This window comes from Lepidochelys kempii, chromosome 17 (assembly GCF_965140285.1).
Source record: "Lepidochelys kempii isolate rLepKem1 chromosome 17, rLepKem1.hap1, whole genome shotgun sequence".
In the NCBI taxonomy this organism is placed as follows: domain Eukaryota; kingdom Metazoa; phylum Chordata; order Testudines; family Cheloniidae; genus Lepidochelys; species Lepidochelys kempii.
The window spans coordinates 12,754,012-12,774,510 of NC_136396.1; the positions used below are offsets into that span (position 1 = coordinate 12,754,012).

The following is a 20,499-nucleotide window of genomic DNA, read 5'->3' on the forward strand; positions in this document are numbered from 1 at the left end:
AAATATGCAGTGTGTCTACAAAACTGGAGACCCAGCAATGTCACCTTTCCATTATAGGAAAATATACTCCATGCTTTTTGGAGTTCCTCTTCAAGAGTCAAGTTCTCTATCAGCCATTTACTACCCAAGCCAAAGTGCATAATTACAAAATTAGTTTCTTTTTTTAAGTTATTGCTATGCAAAGACAATGATGCAATTTTTCTTCTTCTCTTTCAACAGACTCTACAATGGATAACAAATATTTAGTGAAGAACAAACTTAGTATTCCTCCTGAAACTCCCTTTTTGTTTTTTTTAAAACAATGTTTATTCACGTTATTTTCCTTGAGGATACACAGGTTACACAATCTTGGTTTTCCTTACAAAATTATCTGAAGTCTTCAGAACACGTGTTGCTTACTGCTTCAAAAGTGCATTTCCACAACATTTAGACATCTGTTTATTGAATATTACTAAAACTCAGGGCCCTATAATCTATTATTATTCATAGAGTATTCCCCTACAATTCCTAAACCATACAGTCATCACACTGAAAATGTGGCTGATTCTTGGTTCCAACAAAAACCCGTCTCACAGAAGTCACAGGGCCCTTCCACCCAGCTATTTACAATAAAGTTGTGATAGAACTTCCAGCTGGAAGCATTTTTGATGAATAAGGTTCCTGAAAGCTTTCTCCCTTAACATGAGTTGAAGTCATTCCACTTTCAACATTATTTCTAAACTGTATATTGTCCACTAATTTAAAAACTTATGTTTCTGAAAAAAAAACAACCTTATATATAGTCAAAAAGATACCCATGTCCATATGCATCTTTATTGAAAAGATTTTGAGGAGAGCTTGCCAGAAACAATTGTTACTCCAGCCATTTCAAACATATGCTTCATTCAGTCCCTGCATTTAGCCTATTTTGTAAAGTTTAGTCTTAAACTGAATTTTCTATTAGTCTGGCTGTTGTAAACATTAAGCACATATTGCTAACATAAAGGTCATTTTGTTAAATGATTTGAAAGTCACTTTTAATAAGGCTAATTCTTAAAACAACTGTTTGGGTGAAGAGACTGTTGTCCTGTGTAAGAAGGAATTTATTACACTGGTTGACCAATATGTACATTTCCTTGTTACACCTCTACTGGAGCCGACATTCGTCAAGGTGCTTGCTTTAAAGTGTATCATAGCTGTTCCCTGCAAGTGCTGATCATGGTTTGCTTTTGCTCTGATAAAGTAAATCACTTTGCTTGAAGTGTACCATGGTATCATCTATGGTTACCTTTTATGACTCCTGGCAGTTAACTAGTAACTTTATTTACATCATTACAACATTAGGGCTTCTGGGTTTTTTTAAGGTTTGTTTCATTTTTTGGGATTTTTAGCAATTTTTGACTTTTATGTACATGTACAAAAATCAGGGTTTTTCAGAGCTCTCTTGCATATACTGTAATGAGTAATAAGAAAAGGAGGACTTGTGGCACCTTAGAGACTAACAAATTTATTTGAGCATAAGCTTTTGTGAGCTACAGCTCACTATGCTCAAATAAATTTGTTAGTCTCTAAGGTGCCACAAGTACTCCTTTTCTTTTTGCGGATACAGACTAACACGGCTGCTATTCTGAAACCTGTAATGAGTAATGTAAATCATATGCATTACTCATTACAGTGTATACTACTGTAATCTTTGTAATGTTTCCCAATGTGTTTTAACATAGTTACGTTTCCAGCTGAGCTATCTTAAGGTGCAGTAGGGAATCTTTATTGTGCACCATCAGCATCTACATGGTTAGTGCATTTTAGAAATCACACTCCTGTACTCCGCATTACTGCTCTGTTTAGACAAGGCCTTAGATAAAAGTATGGGGTTTTTTTTTGTATCAGGAGTGTTTTATTCATGTTTATCAATTGAAACTGAAAATCAGAAGCCCTAATTAATACTTATAGGACTTCAGATGCTGCTCCATATAGTTTGTTACATAAAACATACGTAAAGAAGCCTCAGTTACATTTTATAGGATTATTCACAGTGATTTTAACTGACAAAGCAACCCAGAAAGAATACTAAGTTTCCTCATGCTCAATATAAAAAACACAAGAAGTTTAGCTGCAAACTTCCTTAGCACAGCTTTGTAGTTATAGGATCTTTTACAAACAGTGATACCAGGAGAAAATTCCATTTGCTTTGTTTCAGGGATATATTAACACAAGAAGTGGTGAAGGGAACAAAGATCTTCTGAACAGTTTCTAATGTCAGCACACTGGCCTTTATTGGGAATTGTCATAAGAATGGGTTATATAAAAAGTTTGGACAGATCAAGACACTTATGACTTGGCTGGCCTCAGCTTTGTTTGAATGAGTGTAGCATTGCTCTAATTTGTTAAGTGAACTTGCTTACAGCTGCTGCTGTACAGGACAAAAGGAATATTTTGAGCACAGGATGGGCTTAAATTGGAAGACAACAGATAAACAAAATGTGCTGCCAAAAGGCAATTAGAGAAAAAGTCCCTAATATCAGATAAAGTGACCTGGTCAAAGTATGCATGGTCAGTGGTAATAACCCAATTAGAAAAGAGAAACATGAAAATAGCACAGGTTGCAAAAGTCCTGCAAATTGAAGCTTACACATGCCTATTGTATGAATTACATAAGATACATAATATTGATGATACTTAATGGTGAGTGGGAAAAGAACTAATGAATATGTAATTGGATGTGTGTAAGTGTCTTAAAACGTGAGGGGACAGTTGGAGCTTCATTGGGGAAACCCACCATGAGTGACTTATAACCCAGGAGAAGGTAACTGGCCATTATCTTTTTCTGTATGTCTGTTGTATCTTGCTTTAATAGTGTAATTATTATTGCAAGAAAAGCTTTTCATTCAAATAAAGGTTTGAATTAATAAACTTAAGTGCCTTGGACGCAAGCGTGTGGCACCCTCACCCAGCGCCTTTAGGAAGACAGGTAACTCATTTTCTGTTAACTAGTCTAAGCTTCAGTTTGGACACCCAACTTGGCCAAATTACATGGAGTATATTGCAAAGAGAACCACTGCTCATTTAGACCAGTGGTTTTCAACCTGTGATTTCCAAAGGGGTCTATACCTCCATCCAAAATCTGTTAGGGGTCCACAAATGAAAAAAAGTTGAAAACCACTAATTTAGACTAATCCAAGACCAACAAAACTTGTTTTAAATTGAGTTAATCACAGACATGCACTGTCTACAGACCCTAGAATTTCAAGTCCCTTTCACAACTTATTTTAGTGGCAAATAGCTTGGGAAGACTTAAAACTATTCACACAGATAACTCTTGTCAATAGTGTAAAGTGATCCAGGAGTTCCATCAATACAGAGTCAGCCGTCACATCTGATGGTATTATTTCCCCTGTATGCTGATCAGAGGAACTACTAACAACTCAGTGGGAATTAAGGTTTTAGAGGCTTTATTTGGGCATACAGTTTGTAAAACAGCATGGTAGTTCTGGAAAACAATGGAGCAGATTCAAAACAGTAGTTTTATCAGTATTGTTTTTAACAGTGGCGATGACTCTGACCTTGTAATTATACAAGTATAGGATGGAGGTCCATATACAACGTAGTTATTGGCTTATATTTGGTAAACCATTATACACAGCCTTCTAAAAATCCATAAAGGATATATTATATAGTAATGGTTAAAGAAATGTAAGAATTACCCTTCTTAGCTCCTGTCCTGGAAGACGCACTGAAGAATTTCTTGACGGTTGTCACCTTGCGTGTCTTTTCATTGGTTTTCTTTTCCTCAAACTTGGAAAAGGTGAGCGACTGTGCCCCTTGTGTACTCTGACTACTAGCATAGGCTTCTTCCTCCTCACGCTGAAGTCTAAAATTAAAAGAATTTGGGACAGTGTAGCTAGTTAGCGCCAACAAAAAATTAATAAGCACTGTCAAATCCACTATCCTTTCTGCCCCCCAAGCCTGTTCCCAGACTCTTTTCTCCTCCCTCACCCCTCTATCAACTCTTCTTCCAAGCATCACTTCTTTGTCGTTATATAAATCTCTCCTTTCCTCACGGTCAACACAGTAAAAACATTTTTCCTTTCACCTTAATTGTAGCTCTTCAAGGCAGGGATTGTATTTACTATTTTAAACAAGTTAATCATAATCATAAAGAGCTTATCTGCTGCTTCAACATCCACAGTGAAAAGTTATCACTTATTAAAAGGATTTCTTACAGACCCAACACCATGGTACTTGGACAGTTACAAAAATACCACCACCCTTATTACCTGCCCCCTTTATTCCCTCCTGAAGAGGTTATAAATTTGTTTTCGTCTATGTCAATCTTGGTGACAGATAGCGAACCGTGGCCACCGGGAGCTGCGGGTGGCCGTGCATGCGGACAGTCGATGTAAACAAACTGTCTCACGGCCCGCCAGCGGATTACCCTGACGGGCCGCAGGTTGCCCACCACTGAGTTAGGGTATGTCTACATGAGGTTTTTCTGAAGTTTTTTTTTTAGAACTTGATTAATTGATTGCCAGTTAACTTGAGTTAGCTAACAAGTGTCTACATTCTAGCCTGGACATTCCAAAAAAGTTTGAGATTTATTCCAGATTGAATTCTAGGATATGCCACAAATGTTCAATTGCTGGAACCAATGTTTGTGGAGTAGCAAATGCAAGTTAACTGGCAATCAACTAAAGTTTTAAAAAAAAAAAAACTTTAGTGTAGACAAACCCTTAATGACAGATGTGGCCACATTCTCCACTAGGTGAAACATGCAAGCAACCTTCAAAGGTAAACTTAAGCATTATAGTACTGCAGCCTGTAGGTAATGGAGGCATGGATAATTGTGGTGCAGTATGCATTGGAAATCACAGCTGGACATTTCCAGGCCAGCTGAAGATAGCAGAAGTTACTAAAATGCCATTTATTGAATGGGCATAAAGCAAAAACATCATCTCACCCATGATGTAAAAAACAAATCTTTGCTGCTAGGATTGACTACACATGAAATTTGATCTGGAATAAGGTAGGATGTGCATTTAAAACAGATTAACTATTTCTGATTATCTCCACGTGTGGATGCTCTTATTCCAGAATAAGAATGTCCACATGCGGAGTTAAACAGAAATAGCTAATCAGAAATAATTGCCTGGGGACACAAGCCTATATTAAAGAAACAAGATGTACTTTTGCCAATTTTGCTTATAAAGTAACGAAAGTACTTAAAACTGAAACTTCATATTAATTATTGGCTAAACCCAAGATGCTGCTGATCATGTTTCACAGTAGAGGAACTATAAATTTCAGTTAATGCTGAAAATGGTGGCATTTTTAATCCTTGCTACTGCCAGGACAAAAATATTAGCTGAGAAGTATAATCAACTGTAATTTAATCTAATCAGCATCTAAGAAAAAAAGACTGAAATAAAAGGAGTTTGTACACTGCCAAGGATTAGTCATGGAATTCCAGACTTTATCGTGTAGATTATGCAGAATATTTATTGGGGTTTTGTTTTGTTGTCCTTAGTTACCACATAGCAATGCTCTTCTGAAGTGTTTTTTATGCAAAAATGTCACAAATGACAAATTTCTTCCTCGAGATCAGAAATTTGATTCGGTCTCCTCCTGCAAAGCCCACAGCTGGCAACTGAAGGCAAGAAGGGTAAAAAGAACTATAAAATAAAAGATGGCCATACTGTTTGGCAAAGCCATCTGACTGCAAGGGATGAAGGAATAAAGAGGCATCTTTACCGCTCTGCCAGCTCCCAGTCATCCTGAATCTGCTTCTGCCTGGCCTTATGGTACTCTTCTCTCCAGCACTTGGAGCAGAAGCCCTGCCAAGCAGGGTTTCCATAGTAACCACATCCTTTCTTGCACAGTAGTTCTGACTGATCAACGTGAATTCCTCTGCGTTCAGACTTTAGGCTCATTTCTTCCTGTTTAAAGAACTGAAGAGAAACTTGTTGACAGACAGTTAAAGAAATCCAATGAAAATACTTTGATAAAGAAATGTAAATATTTTGAAGAGTCCATTTGTCTTACAGAGAGAAGCTATCCTCTCTCGAATTATTCGATAATTCAAGTAGTAAAAACACAAAGGCTAGAGGATCCAGGGCAATTTTCACTAGTTAGAACACCATCATTTGATGGTTATACAATCATACAGTACCAAAACAGTCACAGGATGAATGTAAATGTGTACAGCTTTTGTCAATGTAAAGTGCTATGTACAGGTCAACTCTTAATACAGGAGGTCTGATTCTTCACTGTCTTGCACCTTGTGTAGTCATACAACTCTGAAAAAAACGTAAAAGGCTACCAAAGCAGAACACTCCACTCTCACCAGGGTAGTGTGTGGGTACGAGTGATTACACAACATGCCAGGCAGGAGAATGTCAAACATAGTAAAATACATGGCTCCTTAATGAACAGATACAGGATGTATTTGTATTTACTAGATTTGTATTTAGGATCTAACCATCTCTGAAGAAGTCAAACTAATGAGTAGGACCCTACCCCAAATTCACAGCCATGAAAAAGTATCACGGACCATGAAATCTGGTCTTTTGTGTGCTTTTACCCTATACTGTACAGATTTCATGGGGAGACCAGCATTTCTCAGATTGGGGGCCCTGAACCAAAAGAGAGTTAGGGGGAGAAGAGGGGCTTTGGTATTACCACCCTTACGTCTGCATGGCTGCCTTCAGAGCTGGGTGGCTGCTAACTGAGGGCCCAGCTCTGCAGGAAGCAACACAGAAGTAAGGGTGGCAATACCATACCGTGCCATCCTTCGTTCTGCGGTGCTGCTGGCGGTGGTTCTGCCTTCAGAGCTGGGCTCCTGACCAGCAGCCGCCGCTCTCCAGATTCCCAGCTCTGAAGGCAGCGTCACCACCAGCAGCAGCAAAGAAGTAAGGATAGCAGTACCGCAACCTCCCCTACAATAACCTTGCAAACCCCCCTGCCTCTTTATGGGTTAGAACCCCTACAGTTACAACACAGTGAAATTTCAGATTTAAATAGCTGAAATCATGAAATTATAGGATTTTAAAAATTGTAGATTGCGAAACTGACCAAAATGGACCCTGAATTTGGTAGGGCCATGGTAATAAGACATGACAGATCCAATATTGTCAGCCATTTTAGCATGGAGGCAAGTAAGGCAATATTTCTGTTGAACAGATTTACAACCATCTAACACTGATCCAAGAATTTAATAAGCAACCAGATCCCTAGTTTCCTGATCATTTTTCTCATTTTTGTCTTCAACGAGTCTATACAACTGAGTAAGAATCAGTATTTGCACCAATGTCTCATAGTATTAGAGAGTCAGGTATTCATTATCTAGCAGTAGGTCTCAACTTTCAGAATTTTAAACTATTTGATGCAGTACCGAACAAGACAAATGAAACTACATTTACTGACCTAAGCCTCTGAATTGTTTGAAAATAATTAAATTTGACTCAAATACACAGATTGGAAATAAACTGTGTAAATGTCTTTACTCTTTTAGGACAGCTTGTCCCATGGACAGTTTCACAGTGATGGAGCAGTTAACTGCCAGATAGCTTCATTCTAATTTCAATTGCTTGGCTCCATTTATGACAAAACAAACAAATTCACTTATGACTCTAAACATAAGCAACTCAGCATTAAAGCACTATGCATATATTAATGTTAAAGCTTGGATTTGAACATCCTCCTACATACACACACCTCCACCCCAAAATATGTTTGACTATTGCAAGGGAACATGAAAAAGGAACTGGACCACACACAGCTGATATGGACTAGACTGAGTTAAATGCAAAAATGAAACTAGCATAGTGAAAAATATTTTTTCTTTAAAAATGGTTTTAGTTTAAGGTGTTAAGGTGCTTTGTTTTGTTTTCTTGAACTGATTTTTAATTCAATAGTAGCCCTTAACTGGAAAGGGAAAAAGAACATGACCAAAGATCTTTCCATTTCCTCTGAAATTCACACATACAAAGGTTGTGGATAATAAAACATGTTTTAAGCTTGTTTGATTTTGCTCAATCAGCAACTAAAGTATCTAGAGAAACATAGTATTATTTCACTTCGGAAGAAATAAGAAACCAATTTATTCCCCCACATTACCATCCATGAACACAGTTTTATAGTATGGAAAGTGACACACACATTTTGTACCAGGTTAAAATGTATATAATAGACTATTTTTTTAGAAACTATGACAATGTTCGACATTTCCCAATGACTTAGGTAAGAGATTTTAAGAGACCTGATGCAGAAGAGAAACCAAACTACTTCAGCCCCACCAATCAATACCTCCCCCTCCCTCCCTGCACCTCCCAATCAGCTGTTTCTGGCATGCAATGGGGGGGGGGGAGTGAGGGCACTGCAGGCTCCGAGGAGGGGGCAGGAAGGGGTGGAGTGGGGGCAGGGCCTGTGGCAGAGCCAGGGTTTGAGCAGTGAGCACCCCTGTCACACTGGAAAGCTGGCGCCTGTAGCTTCAGCCCCAGAGTTGGTGCCTAGACAAGGAGCCGCATGTTAACTTCTTAAGAGCCACAGGCTTTTCACACAGCATCAGCAACAGATTTATTTGAAAGTGACAATGTACACTTCAATTGCTTCCATCAATGCTGAGCTGACTGTCAATGGAAGGATCAGCTTGAAGAAAAATATGCCAATTTTGTAAGTTATTGGGAGCTTTAAGAAAGAGATTTTACATAGAATATTCTAACAACATGAATTCTATATCCATTCTATAAGACTGCCTTAACCATTATAGGAAATAAGCCATATATTTTTCAACTGTCATCTCAAATTATTACCTCCCCGACACACACACAATCACCTACATTCCATACTGTAACAAGAATAATATTTCAGTATTGTCCATTGACTATCTAGATATTTAAATTTCTTTGGCTAAAAAGAGCAGGATGGTGCTTGAGAGACACAATGAAGGAGGAATTTGGGGAAATAAGGGACGCAAATTGAAAGTGCCCACAGACACAAAACCCTCAAACCACTTATGAGCTTGCATCATTTCTTGCTTTATGAAAGGGCTTGCCTTTATATCCAAGTGATGCAGACCCTACCACAGCTTTCTGCAACTCTAAGTTCAGAGATACAGACAAATCTGGCTCCCTATATCGAAACAGACCTTTAACTGCTTTAAAAAGAAAAGAGAAAAGCCAGATACTAGGGCCAAGAAGATTTTTTTAGTGTGCTGCAAATGCTCTTCTGTACATCAGAACAAAAAAAACCAGATTCTTTTCAATGTAAAAACTCAGCAACTTAGATTTGAAGTAGCTGAATGAATCCTTATTAAAGGAAGAAGTTCTAGACCGGGGGGAAGGACCAAAACAACTCCTTTCTGGAGTATGCCCGAACTATTCCTATCTTCCTCCTAGAGGGAAATGCAAGAAAAGGAAACCATAAGTTTATCTACAAAAAAGGAACAAAATAATGCAATTAAAATAAACTTCTGAATTAAGTCTGTTCAACAAACTAATTAAGTCAAGTTCCTCCAGATGTAGGCTCCAGACAACTATTGCTTGTGTGTAGTACATTCATTTAAATACAAAGAAAAGACCCTATCATAGAAGCACACTGGAGGATTGGAACTAAAATTTTTAAATGGAAATCTTGAAAAACAAAACAAAGGGATTTGACTATGTAATCCCAATAATGACCTGTTCTCAGGAGTATAGTAATCTGTACAAGTTTATGTACTACAGACAATAGTGATAGCTCAGTTATGCAGTTTATATTTGTGCATTATTTTGTTTATTTTGTTTTTGTAGATAAACTTATGGTTTCCTTTTCTTGCATTTCCCTCTAGGAGGAAGATAGGAATAGTTCGGGCACACTCCAGAAAGGAGGCATCCTCTGTGACCCAGTCATAGGCTGAATCCACTCCCTTCCGAACTTCCATACACAATACAGTTGAGAGATGTGACAAACAGGTGCCAGAGCACTAGGGGGAGGTGAATGGATTTACCTGGGAGTATAAAGATGAGGAAAGGGGCAGTGTTATGGTGCATTATAGCATATTTCTGTGCCCACCCCTTTGCTCAGAGGTGGGCAAACTAAGGTTCGCGGGACCATCCTGCCAGGCCTGTGAGCTCCCCGCCCGGGAGGCTAGCCCCTGGCCCCTCCCCAGCTGTCCCCTCTCTCCTGCAGCTTCAGCGGGAGGTGACGCTAGTGGTCTGGCTCGCTGCTCCTGCCGGGCAGCACAGCAGTGGCGTGGTTGGCTCTGGTAAGGCAACAGGGCTTTGTTGCTCTGAGCAGCATGGTAAGGGCGGGGTTGGATAAGGGGCAAAGGGTCCTGGGGGGCAGTCAGGGGACAGGGGGTGGTTGGATGGGGCGAAGGTTTGGGGGGGGGAGGGCGGACAGAGGGCATTGGATAGGCGTGGGAGTCCCGGAAGGGGGTGGGGGGGCCCTGTCTGGGGGCAGGGGAGTCAAGGATCAGGGAGGGTTGAATAGGGGGTGGGGTCCTGGGGGGCAGTTAGGGGCGGGGCTGTGGCTAGGGCTCAGGGCAGTCAGGAGACGGGGGGGTTGGATAGGCGTGGAAGTCCCAGGGGTGCCTGTCTGGGGGCGTGGGTGTGGATAGGGGTTGGGGCAGTCAGGGGACAGGAAGGGGGTTGGATAGGGGGTGGGGTCCCGGGAGGGGGTGGTCAGGGGACAAGGAGCATTGTATGGGTTGGGGGTTCTGAGGGGGGCAGGAAGTGGGAGGGGAAAGAGGCCAGGCTGTTTGGGGAGGCACAGCCTTCCCTACCCGACCCTCCATACAGTTTCACAACCCCAATGTGGCCCTCGGGGCCAAAAAGTTTGCCCACCCCTGCCTTCAGACTCTGAAGTGTTTCAGGTTGGATGTCCAAACTTAGTGGACTCTTGAAAATATTGGTCTTAGAAATTAGCCAACTTTTGGACAGTTAAGTTATTTGTATGTCAAACCGAACTGATCAGCAACAGAGATACGAGGCTAGCTAGCTCACAGTAAAATAGGAAGTGCAACCAGAAGGACGACATGATTTTCTTGTCTTACTTTCTTTTAAAGAAAGTCTACGGTGATCAGTTTACGCATCTTAAACCTATCTCCACAAACATCTTCCATTAAAATCTTAATGGAACTGAACATGCAACCCTCAGATGAACACTGCTTCACAATACAATCGTGAGGATAATAATAAGAATGCACCTTGTAAAACAAACTTCATATGCTTGAATTTATACACTATCTTTATTTCTAGAGAGACAAAGTGGGAGAACTCATACAGAAAAATTATAAAAGACCAAAAAAACCAATCACATCAACCACAGGTAAGCACTTTTCACAAAAGGATCATTCTTATTCCTGACCTCTTATTCCTCACCCCCAACTAAAACCTGCACAATACTTTTGAAAGATGAACCTGGAACTTAACTTCATTCTACTAGATACTAAAAATTATGGACTTAACAACACACTGGATTTATGGCTCATTACAACGTATAATCCACTAACCCTCCTTGTTCTATGACTGTAGAAGTGTTAACTGCCCACTTCATCTTGAATGGTTTCCTGCAGCGTGTTCACTCCTTATCTCTTCCACCTCTGTAGTGAGCTGTAGCTCATGAAAGCGTATGCTCTAATGAATTTGTTAGTCTCTAAGGTGCCACAAGTCCTCCTTTTCTGTATTTAGCTGTGACACTGAAAACCTTTCCAGACCTGAAGAATAGCTCTGCGTAAGCTCAAAAACTTGTCTCTTTCACCAACAGAAGTTGGTCCAAGGTTCTCCAACCGGGGGGTCAGGGCCCCTCAGGGGGTCACGAGGTTATTATATGGGGGGTTGCAAGCTGCCAACTTCCACCCCAAACCCCGCTTTGCCTCCAGCATTTATAATGGTATTAAATATATTAAAAAGTGTTTTTCACTGATAAGGGGGCTCACACTCAGAGGCTTGGTATGTGAAAGGGGTCACCAGTACAAAAGTCTGAGAACCACTGACTTAGTCTAATAAAAGATATTACCTCACCCAGCTTGTCTCTCTCATATCCTGGGACCAACAAGGCTACAACACCACAGCAAACAGCTTTATTTCTAAGTCAGTTACATAACATACAAGGCCAGCCTTAAACCCAAAAAGGGCCCCTCCCCCAATCACATGTGTATAAATCCCCGAGGCCATATTTGTCAGTCCTGTACAACAGGCACAGAAATAGCAGTGATCCTTCTCCTGGGAAATTGTACATCTTGTGCTAAGAATAAAGTTCTTTCAAGAGGAACAAGAGGCTATATTTTATCAGTTTTCATAGGGAACACAGATTGCAAAATATCTACAAACACACAGCACCAAACCCATGATGGAGCTACTAAAATTACCAGAACGACTACAAAAAATAATGCTGTGACCTCAGCCTTAATATAGTGTAAAGAAAGGGCACCTTCATCATCAAAATAGCATTTATCACGCATAATTTATTTAGTGTGCACATAAAAGACTGAGATTATGTAATGACGTCCTTTTCAGCTATGTAATCAAAATAAATTGCAGAATACATCAGTGTTTACAAGGACTGAAGGCAAAATTGTGACTTCAGGGAAAACTGTTGTTTGTTAACTAACACATCCATACTAGGTCTAGAATTTATCATGTAAAAGTCATACAGTACTTCAGTCACATTTTCTGCCACCTCTCCTAGCCTTTTCCTCCCAAGAAGCAGAATAGGCAAATAAATTCATCCTCACAGCCAATGAAACTGATGACATTCCTATAATATACAACAGTATGTAAATTCTGTTTAGGGTCATCTTTGCACAGCAGAACAAAAACTAACCCAGAAATCTGGCAGAGTTAAGCAGAAATTAACATATATTATGAGCGCCTGGACTTCTGGGATAGCATCTGTACAAGTCAATGATGTAATTACTACAACACATGAAAAATGGTTCCTTAACATAAGCAATAACTGCACTTTGTGAAGGTTAAAGAAGTGACTTTGTAGGACTGCAGTAAATGTCAACAATGATATTTCAGTTACACAGGTTCAAACAAATGTTTCCTTTTTTTAAATATGTATGAAAGTCCAAAAAACCCAAACAGGCTAGTAGGAAAAGGTAAGTCATCCACTTTCATATTAAATTAGGCACACTAAGCGTATGCCAGCATTTATAATTTATGACCAACAGCAGTAAAATGCCATGTGACCCAACATGGTTATCATTTGACTCCTGAATCCCTCCCTTCCAGCTTTTATCCTCTATCTCCAGAAGCAAGCAAAGAGACTCAGAAGTATTCCTGAATTCCACCACATTCCTTCGCGACAATCCAGACTGCTCTTTCTATCAGACTGATCTGCCCAAGATCCAGATTATTATTATTATTTTAAGTCTAACCTCTATTATTCATGCTTTGGAATGAATTTCATGGTGGGCATTATTAATTCTTTTAATTAGAACTGGTCAAAAAATGTTTCAAAGGAAGTTTTTTGAACTCTTGAAGCAAAAACAAACATCAAGACTGCCCGATTGTCATGTTCTGGGTGCTAAGCATTAAACCTCAGAGCAGGATGAGAAGGGGAAGGTGAGGAAGACTGTATACATTTTGCCAAGATATCAGCTGAAGCTTTAAATTTTATTAGCGGAGGAATGACCGATTGATTCCACATCAGATTAGAAAGCTTTCAGGTAGGGCTCACCTCTAGTTCACAGCACACTTTCAACACCTGGGGCTTGATTACACTTGAAATGCTACAGTGTTGCAGCTGTGTAGCGCTTCAGCATAGCCACTGGGAAGGATTCTCCATCAGCATAGGAGAGGCAGTAGCTAGGTCAATGGAAGAATTCTTCTGTGGACCTAGCACTGGCTACCCTGGAGTTTAGGTTGGTTTATCTAGGCTGCTCAGAGGTATAGATTTTTCACACCCCTGAGCAACGTAGTTAAGCAGACCTAATTTTCTAGCATAGACCAGGCACAATCATGTACAAATCTACGAGATGGACCACGGTGTCTTTACTGCAAAGTAAAGACTTCTTCCGAAGTCCAGTCTAATATAGAATGGCATCTCTGGATTTTAGCCATCGAGTTGTCCAACCTGCCCAGAGCAGATCTAAATGACACAGCGGTATCTGCCAGCAGCAGATTCACACTAACACTCACGTGAGTACAGCTGTACCAGTACAACTGTGATGGTGGATAACTTCGGAGGGGGAAAAAACACTGTATGTGAGGCTACGACACGCTCCCACATGAACCCATTCCCAAACAGAGCAAAGGCAACGAAAATGGAAATTTTCAAAAAGGAGAAAGGCGTCCATTAGAAAGCAAGCATTTCTTTGGCTGCGCCTGAGTGAAACAGTAATGTCATTATTACCAGTAGCGTCTTCAGAAGAGTGATTACGAACCTCAAGTAATTTTCTTTTAATTAAATGCCACAAGTCTTTATGAGACTGAAGTAACTAACCATTCTATTTTCAATCACTATTCAAATATTTATTCAATTCAGAACAGCAATCACTGAATTGCATGGCACATAAATTTCTTATAAGTCATGTAAGTGCTTAAATATTCATGATTCACACACTACTCTACAATAATCATTTAGGCATATAATTAGTATGTACTTGTAATAAACTAGGAACCAGTTTCCCCCATAGAAAAGGGAGGGACAAGATGACGTAAATATTTTCCATCCATGATTCTGTGAAAACAAATAACTTCAAAACAAGCTAACATCAACCCAATCATACAGTAACCACTTTGTTCAGAACCAGCACTTAATCCCCAAAACTTAATCAGCAACCAATTCACACTAAAAATATTAAGAAATTAGAGACAAGTTTATTTTCTTGCATATTTACTATAGCCTATTAAATATATGTTCATTAGGAAGAGAGTCAAAAGATTTTAGTAAAATTGTTTTATCTTTTATTCAGAATTCAAACGACTGCTCAAACACTACTTTAAAGCAACAATGCCAGGTTAGAATATTGGTAACAACATGGAAATGAAACATCACAATAAGATTTCGTAACAATATTTGGCAAAGGAAGTTACATCCACTGTTTAGCATTTTTGGAATCCAATGTCCTGGTCACCAGGCTTCACAAGTTTTATAAATCTTAGTGAACATAATTCACTATTTGTTCCAACTCTAAAAAAGTAATTTAAATGTTATATGCAAGTAAAGCACCACCCTCAGCAGTGCTGACAGTGCAAACTAAAACCACAATTTAATTTGTCCACATGCCCACTGTCTGTATATCTTATTATGGAATCTCAGATCTTTCTCAGCTACCATCTTTAATGATAATATTTTATCCATCACAGAGGGCAATGAACATTGTGAATTAACAGATCACACCCAGGTGTCTATATCTTGACCCTGTGTGCCTCATACAGAAAAGGAGGCAAATAAAATCCCATGCAATATATACCTGAAAATTGCTTCCTGCTATGACTGAGAAGAAAGGAAACAAGTAATTCAGTATCACATTAAATATGCATTTTTAAATAAATTTTGATCCAAAAATCCAGATGGAAAGTAAGCTTTCTGAAGTATCAGTTATTCTATTCCACATATACATTATCAAAATGCTAGATTATGTTGCTTGCCTGCTTGAAGGCAGAGAGAAGCAGTTTTAAGGAGTTGACATCTGATATCCAATTCTTAGTGTAAACTTGCACCTGACTGAAGTGTTGTCAGTATCACAAGCGTGACTATATGTTACAGTCTGAGGACTTGTTTGGTCACAAGAAGTACATCAATGATATACAGAGAGACTAAGCATAACAGGAGTTTATGACAAATGGCAGCAAGAGAAAGGGGAAGCTAAGGAAGACTTACAGACTAGACTGTAATACAAATTGAAATAAATTTAAAATAAGCACCCATCCATAACTTGAGCTTTCCTTTTGCACAATGTAAAACACACACACACACAGGATAAAAATCCTAAATAGAAATATCTGCTCCATCAGATCATTCTACAAAAAAACCCTCCTGATCTAGCCATCACAACTCTTCCCAGTCCTCTTGCCCCACTTCCACTCCACAAAATACTAATGATGGGATTTACAGCATGCCCAGGTGGTCAACAATTTCAAGTTTTTACAGATATTAGTTGGAGGACTTGCTTCCTACAGTCAAGTAACCTTCCTTGAGGGTACCATTTCCTTTTAAGCCATAGGGCCACAAGCTTGGATTCCCTTTTAGTGGAACCGATGCGGTAACACGTGGACAGAAGTGATGTCTCAGGGAGTGAGATACCCAGACCACTTAAACTAGGTCTACACTTCAAATGTTGCAGAAGTAACACTGCAGCACTTCAGTGTAGACACTAGCAACACTGATGGCAGAGGTTCTCTCATCAGCATAGGTAATCCACCTCCCCAAGAGGAAGTAGCTAGGTCTATAGAAAAATTGTTCTGTCGACCTCCTGCTGTCTACACCAGGGGTGAGGTCGGCATAGCTATATCGCTCGGGGGGGTGGATTTTTCACATCCTGAAGAGATGTGGCTGTGGCAATGTAAGTTCCCAGTGTAAACCAGCCGTCAGGGTTTTGTAGATCAACATCAACACTTTAAACTCAATCTGAAAGCCAACAAGAAGCCAGCACAGACCCCAAAGTTCTGATGTAATGTGCTTGCAGCAAGAAGCACCTCTCAGAGACGGTCTTATGGCAAAGGTATTGGACTAGGACTCAGTCTTTTTGTGTTACTTTGGTCAAGTCACTTAATCTCTGTGCCTCAGTTTTGTGTAAAACAGGAATATTACTACTCCTGATTTTACAGAAGTAGTACTGTGAAATGCTTAGATACAATGGTGACAAGAGCCACAGAAAGACACTTAAAATAAATTAATATGGGAGCCATGCTATACACTGAACTGGATAGTCTTAAGGGAAAGCTCCTTATGTGGACTGCAATATAGCTCTCTAGTAAAGGAAAATGAGCTATTCCAGTTCAGCTATGCTTTTTTATCAGAACAAAGGGGAGTCTATTAATGGACTCTCTCGATAACACCAAGGTTTCCCTTCATCACAAAAAATGACTTTATTTTGCGTTGTTATTGCCAACTTTGAGGAAGTTACAATTTTTTAATTATAGCAAATACAACAGCCATTTTAATTAAGATACTATCACACGTTGCATGACAAGCACTTTACACACTGAGAGACATGGAAAAAAACATTTTTGCTTTGCACAGTTTTATTCACTTATCACTGAATAAATATTTTATGAACTAACCGGAAACAAATGTTTGTAGGAATCCACCAATTAGTTGTTTTTAAACTCCATACATATTCCTAGCTATGTATAACGTTAAGATTCAAGACTCAATAAATACCTTACAAAATCTCCCAAACCACCAAAAGATCATGCTTAGTAGTATTATTTTATTGATCAAACACCACTGTAAACTTTCCAACCTACCCACTGTCCCTAATACAGAATTTTTAACTTTCTCAAATTATACTACTATACCTATGCTTGAAAGCATTTGAATATGACGTAGTACAATCTCAATTTCTCTGACCTCTAACAACTGCCATCATCTAAGCATTAGCTCTCCGTGGAAACTTAATCAGGACTCCTTAGCTGGGTTCAGAATATCCAAGTTTACCTTGTTTTCCCTTATACAATGGGTCAAAATGTCTTGCTGTCCAGGAGCACTCAGTACGGAATTAAAATAAGACATGTCGATGAAAAATGATTAGCTTGAAAAATATATTACATAACCAATTTATATTGTTAATATGCCATTTTAATTATGCTATTTACCCCTTCCAAACTTTGCTTTCAAATGAGTGAGCTAACCAAAAAAGTGTCACAATCCATGCTAACATTGTATGTCTTTTTAAAATACCTGACCGCTAAACAAAAACTCAGGGGAATGGTCACGGGGATACAGAGCCTTTCACATTGAGATCACCAGTTCAGTTTTGGTCCAGATCAGTAATGGTTCAAGTCTTGCTTCCAATGGTCACACATGTTTACACTGTAAAAGCCACAACAACTACTGGTAACTTCACTGGCATTGCCACTAAGTATTTGGCAATGGAGTGAACTAGCCATTAAGACTGCACTACTCTTTCAACCCTAGAAGTGCTCTCCTGAAGGTCAGGATTGAAATACCTGCAGTACTGTTTGTATAAACTTTTACTGGAGCTGCCCCAAATTGTACTTGGCCTGTATTTAAACAGATAACTTCAGTTTCCAGAGCTGTCATTCTATAGTTTCTATGAACACTAAATGCATGTGTAAGTTACAAACAAAAATAATAAACCTTTGATACCCAGGGAACTATATTAAAATGGCTATCATAGAAATGGACAGGTGAGTAGACTGTTTGGGCTAGTAAGCATTCAAAATACATTTTCAAGGCTGGACCAATTGCTATTTGAATGATTAAGCTACATTATTTGTTAACCAAAAGTAGAAGAGACAGTAGACAAATTTTCCAGGATGCTCTTGGGAAGTCAGCATGAAGTAATAGCCTGAAGTGTGCAATGAGTGAAACAAGTTTATTTCTCCCATCCCGCCAGAGTTAACGCAAGAGAAAAAAAAATCACCTGAAGGTTATTCCATGCAGTTTCTATGTTTCCCTATAAACCAGTCCGTCCATAAGAAGTACAAGATATTCTAAAAAAGAAAAAAAAGGCACAGCACCTCATTATAGAGCAGCCCGTCAAAAAACAGAAATGGACAGCAATAACATAAAGGCTATGGCTACACTGCATGCCACCTGCAGCAACATGTGTAGGGTATGCGTAGCTACATGCAGCAGTGAGAAGTTGCGTCCGCGCTGTGGTGTGGAGCTACAAGTGTCAGCGAAAAGCTCTGGCAAGGGGGAGGCAGTGGGGAAACGCTCAGCAGCAGAGGAATGCTGGAGTCTCTTCCCGCTGCTGCTTCTCTGCCAGAGCCTTTCCCCACAACAGGGAGCTGCTGGAGCCTTTCCCCACTGCCACAACGTCTCCAAATGTCTGTGAAGTCTGCTCTAGGCAGAAGCTTGATATACGCCCATGACACACAAACCTTGGTTTCCCTGATGTTTTGACAGGACTTGTATAGCCTGCTGTGCCAATAAAATATGTTTGAACTGAACAGCAGTCAACCAGAAAGATCAAACTATGTTTCACCAGTATTGTCACAAATTATTATTTATATTATCATATAACCTAGAGGTCAACTAAGATAGAGGCCCCAGTGTGCTAGGCACCATACACAGTAAGACACAGTTCCTATCCCAGAGAGATTACAGTCTACATGGACAAAGCATAGAAAAAAGGAAGTTTTTCCCTTTCACAGATGGGGAACCAAGGCACAGAGACACAAGATTTGGGCAGAGATCTGCCAAAGATCACACACAGAAAGTCTGCAGCAGAACTGGGAATTGAAACCAGGGCTGCCGAGCCCCAGCCTAGTGCCTTAACCACCACCCCATCCCTCCTCTCATATCAGCAGTTCTCAAACTGGGTGTCAGGATCCCTCAGGGGATCGCGAGGATATTACGTGGGGGCGGTCGCCAGCTGTCAGCCTCCACCCCAAACCCCGCTTTGCCTCCGGCATTTATAATGGCGTTAAACATATTTTAAAGTGTTTTTCATTTATAAGGGGGGGGTGGGGGGTCGCACTCAGAGACTTGGTATGTGAAAGGGGTCACCCAAGTTCACAAGTTTGAGAACCACTGTCCTGCGCTCACCGGCTCAGAGCGCAGCCTCTCCGCGCGGGGGGTGGGGCTGGAGCGGGCAGCCCCGGGGGGCCCTTTACCCCAGGGACTCCTAGCACAGCCCCACCCCACGGTCTACGGCCTTTCCCTCCCGCCTGCCTGACCCCGCTCCGGGCCGGGCTAGGAGGGGCTCGCCGGGGGGGGCGGGATCAGGGCGAGCTCCTGACACGGCCCTGGGGAAACACCCGTGTTCGCGGCGGGGGAGGGGAAGGGGGAAAAGAAGGGGCCGCCCTACGGGGTCGGGGGATGAGAACCCGCCCCCCCCCGGTAACTGGGTCAGGACCGGCTCAGCGCTGCCCTGACACCCCCCGACGCCCCCAGCAAGAGGCAGGACGGCCCCGCTCCCCCCACGCCCCGGGGGCTGGCAAGGCCCCGCGCCGCCACGCTCGCCCCGGCCGGGAGGAGGCACCCGGCTCCCGCCGCGGGGGGCCGCCCCACCTGCGTCTCAGTCCCGCTCCGGCCCCTCCAACTGCGCCGCCTGCGAACGCGACGCGCCTCAGCTCAGGCCAGCTCGGCAGAGCCTCTGCCGCTGCGTCAGCGCGCGTGCGCGTGCGTGCGGCGGCGCCGTCACTTCCGGGTAGCTTCGGCGGGGCGGGGCCCGAGCGGGGGCGGGGCTAAGGAGTGGGCGGAGCACCTGGGGCAGTGGCTGAGGGAGAGGGAATGGGGGGGGGGCAATCGGGGTAGCAGGCCCTGTCCCCAGCTGGGGGGAGGGTTAAGCCCTCCCCCCCACACACATTTAGGACCTGCAGGACTGGCCCTGCTTGCAGAGCCCTGTCACTGGCAACGGGATGTTGCAGCCAGCCGGGCCCGGGGCTGCCTAGCTCA

At 41.2% G+C, this 20,499-nt stretch overlaps 1 protein-coding gene across 9 annotated transcripts in view; it reads right to left on the bottom strand.

The window, feature by feature from the left end:
- Positions 1 to 20,243, bottom strand: part of RABGEF1 (RAB guanine nucleotide exchange factor 1) — a 34,098-nt gene extending 13,855 nt beyond the window's left edge. For 7 of the 9 annotated variants that reach the window (XM_073315056.2, XM_073315055.2, XM_073315054.2 and 4 more), the window contains exons 1-4: positions 20,113 to 20,243; positions 18,518 to 18,587; positions 5,728 to 5,924; positions 3,684 to 3,850 (exon numbers count right to left, since the gene is read on the bottom strand). In XM_073315056.2, the coding sequence (XP_073171157.1) occupies positions 3,684 to 3,850; positions 5,728 to 5,906 (346 nt within the window). In that variant the 5' untranslated portion in view covers positions 5,907 to 5,924; positions 18,518 to 18,587; positions 20,113 to 20,243. Of the gene's footprint in view, positions 1 to 3,683; positions 3,851 to 5,727; positions 5,936 to 18,517; positions 18,588 to 20,112 lie in introns of all 9 variants that reach the window. The other 2 variants (XM_073315049.2, XM_073315050.2) reach the window with 2 other exon arrangements.
- Between the last annotated feature and the right edge of the window lie 256 nt (positions 20,244 to 20,499).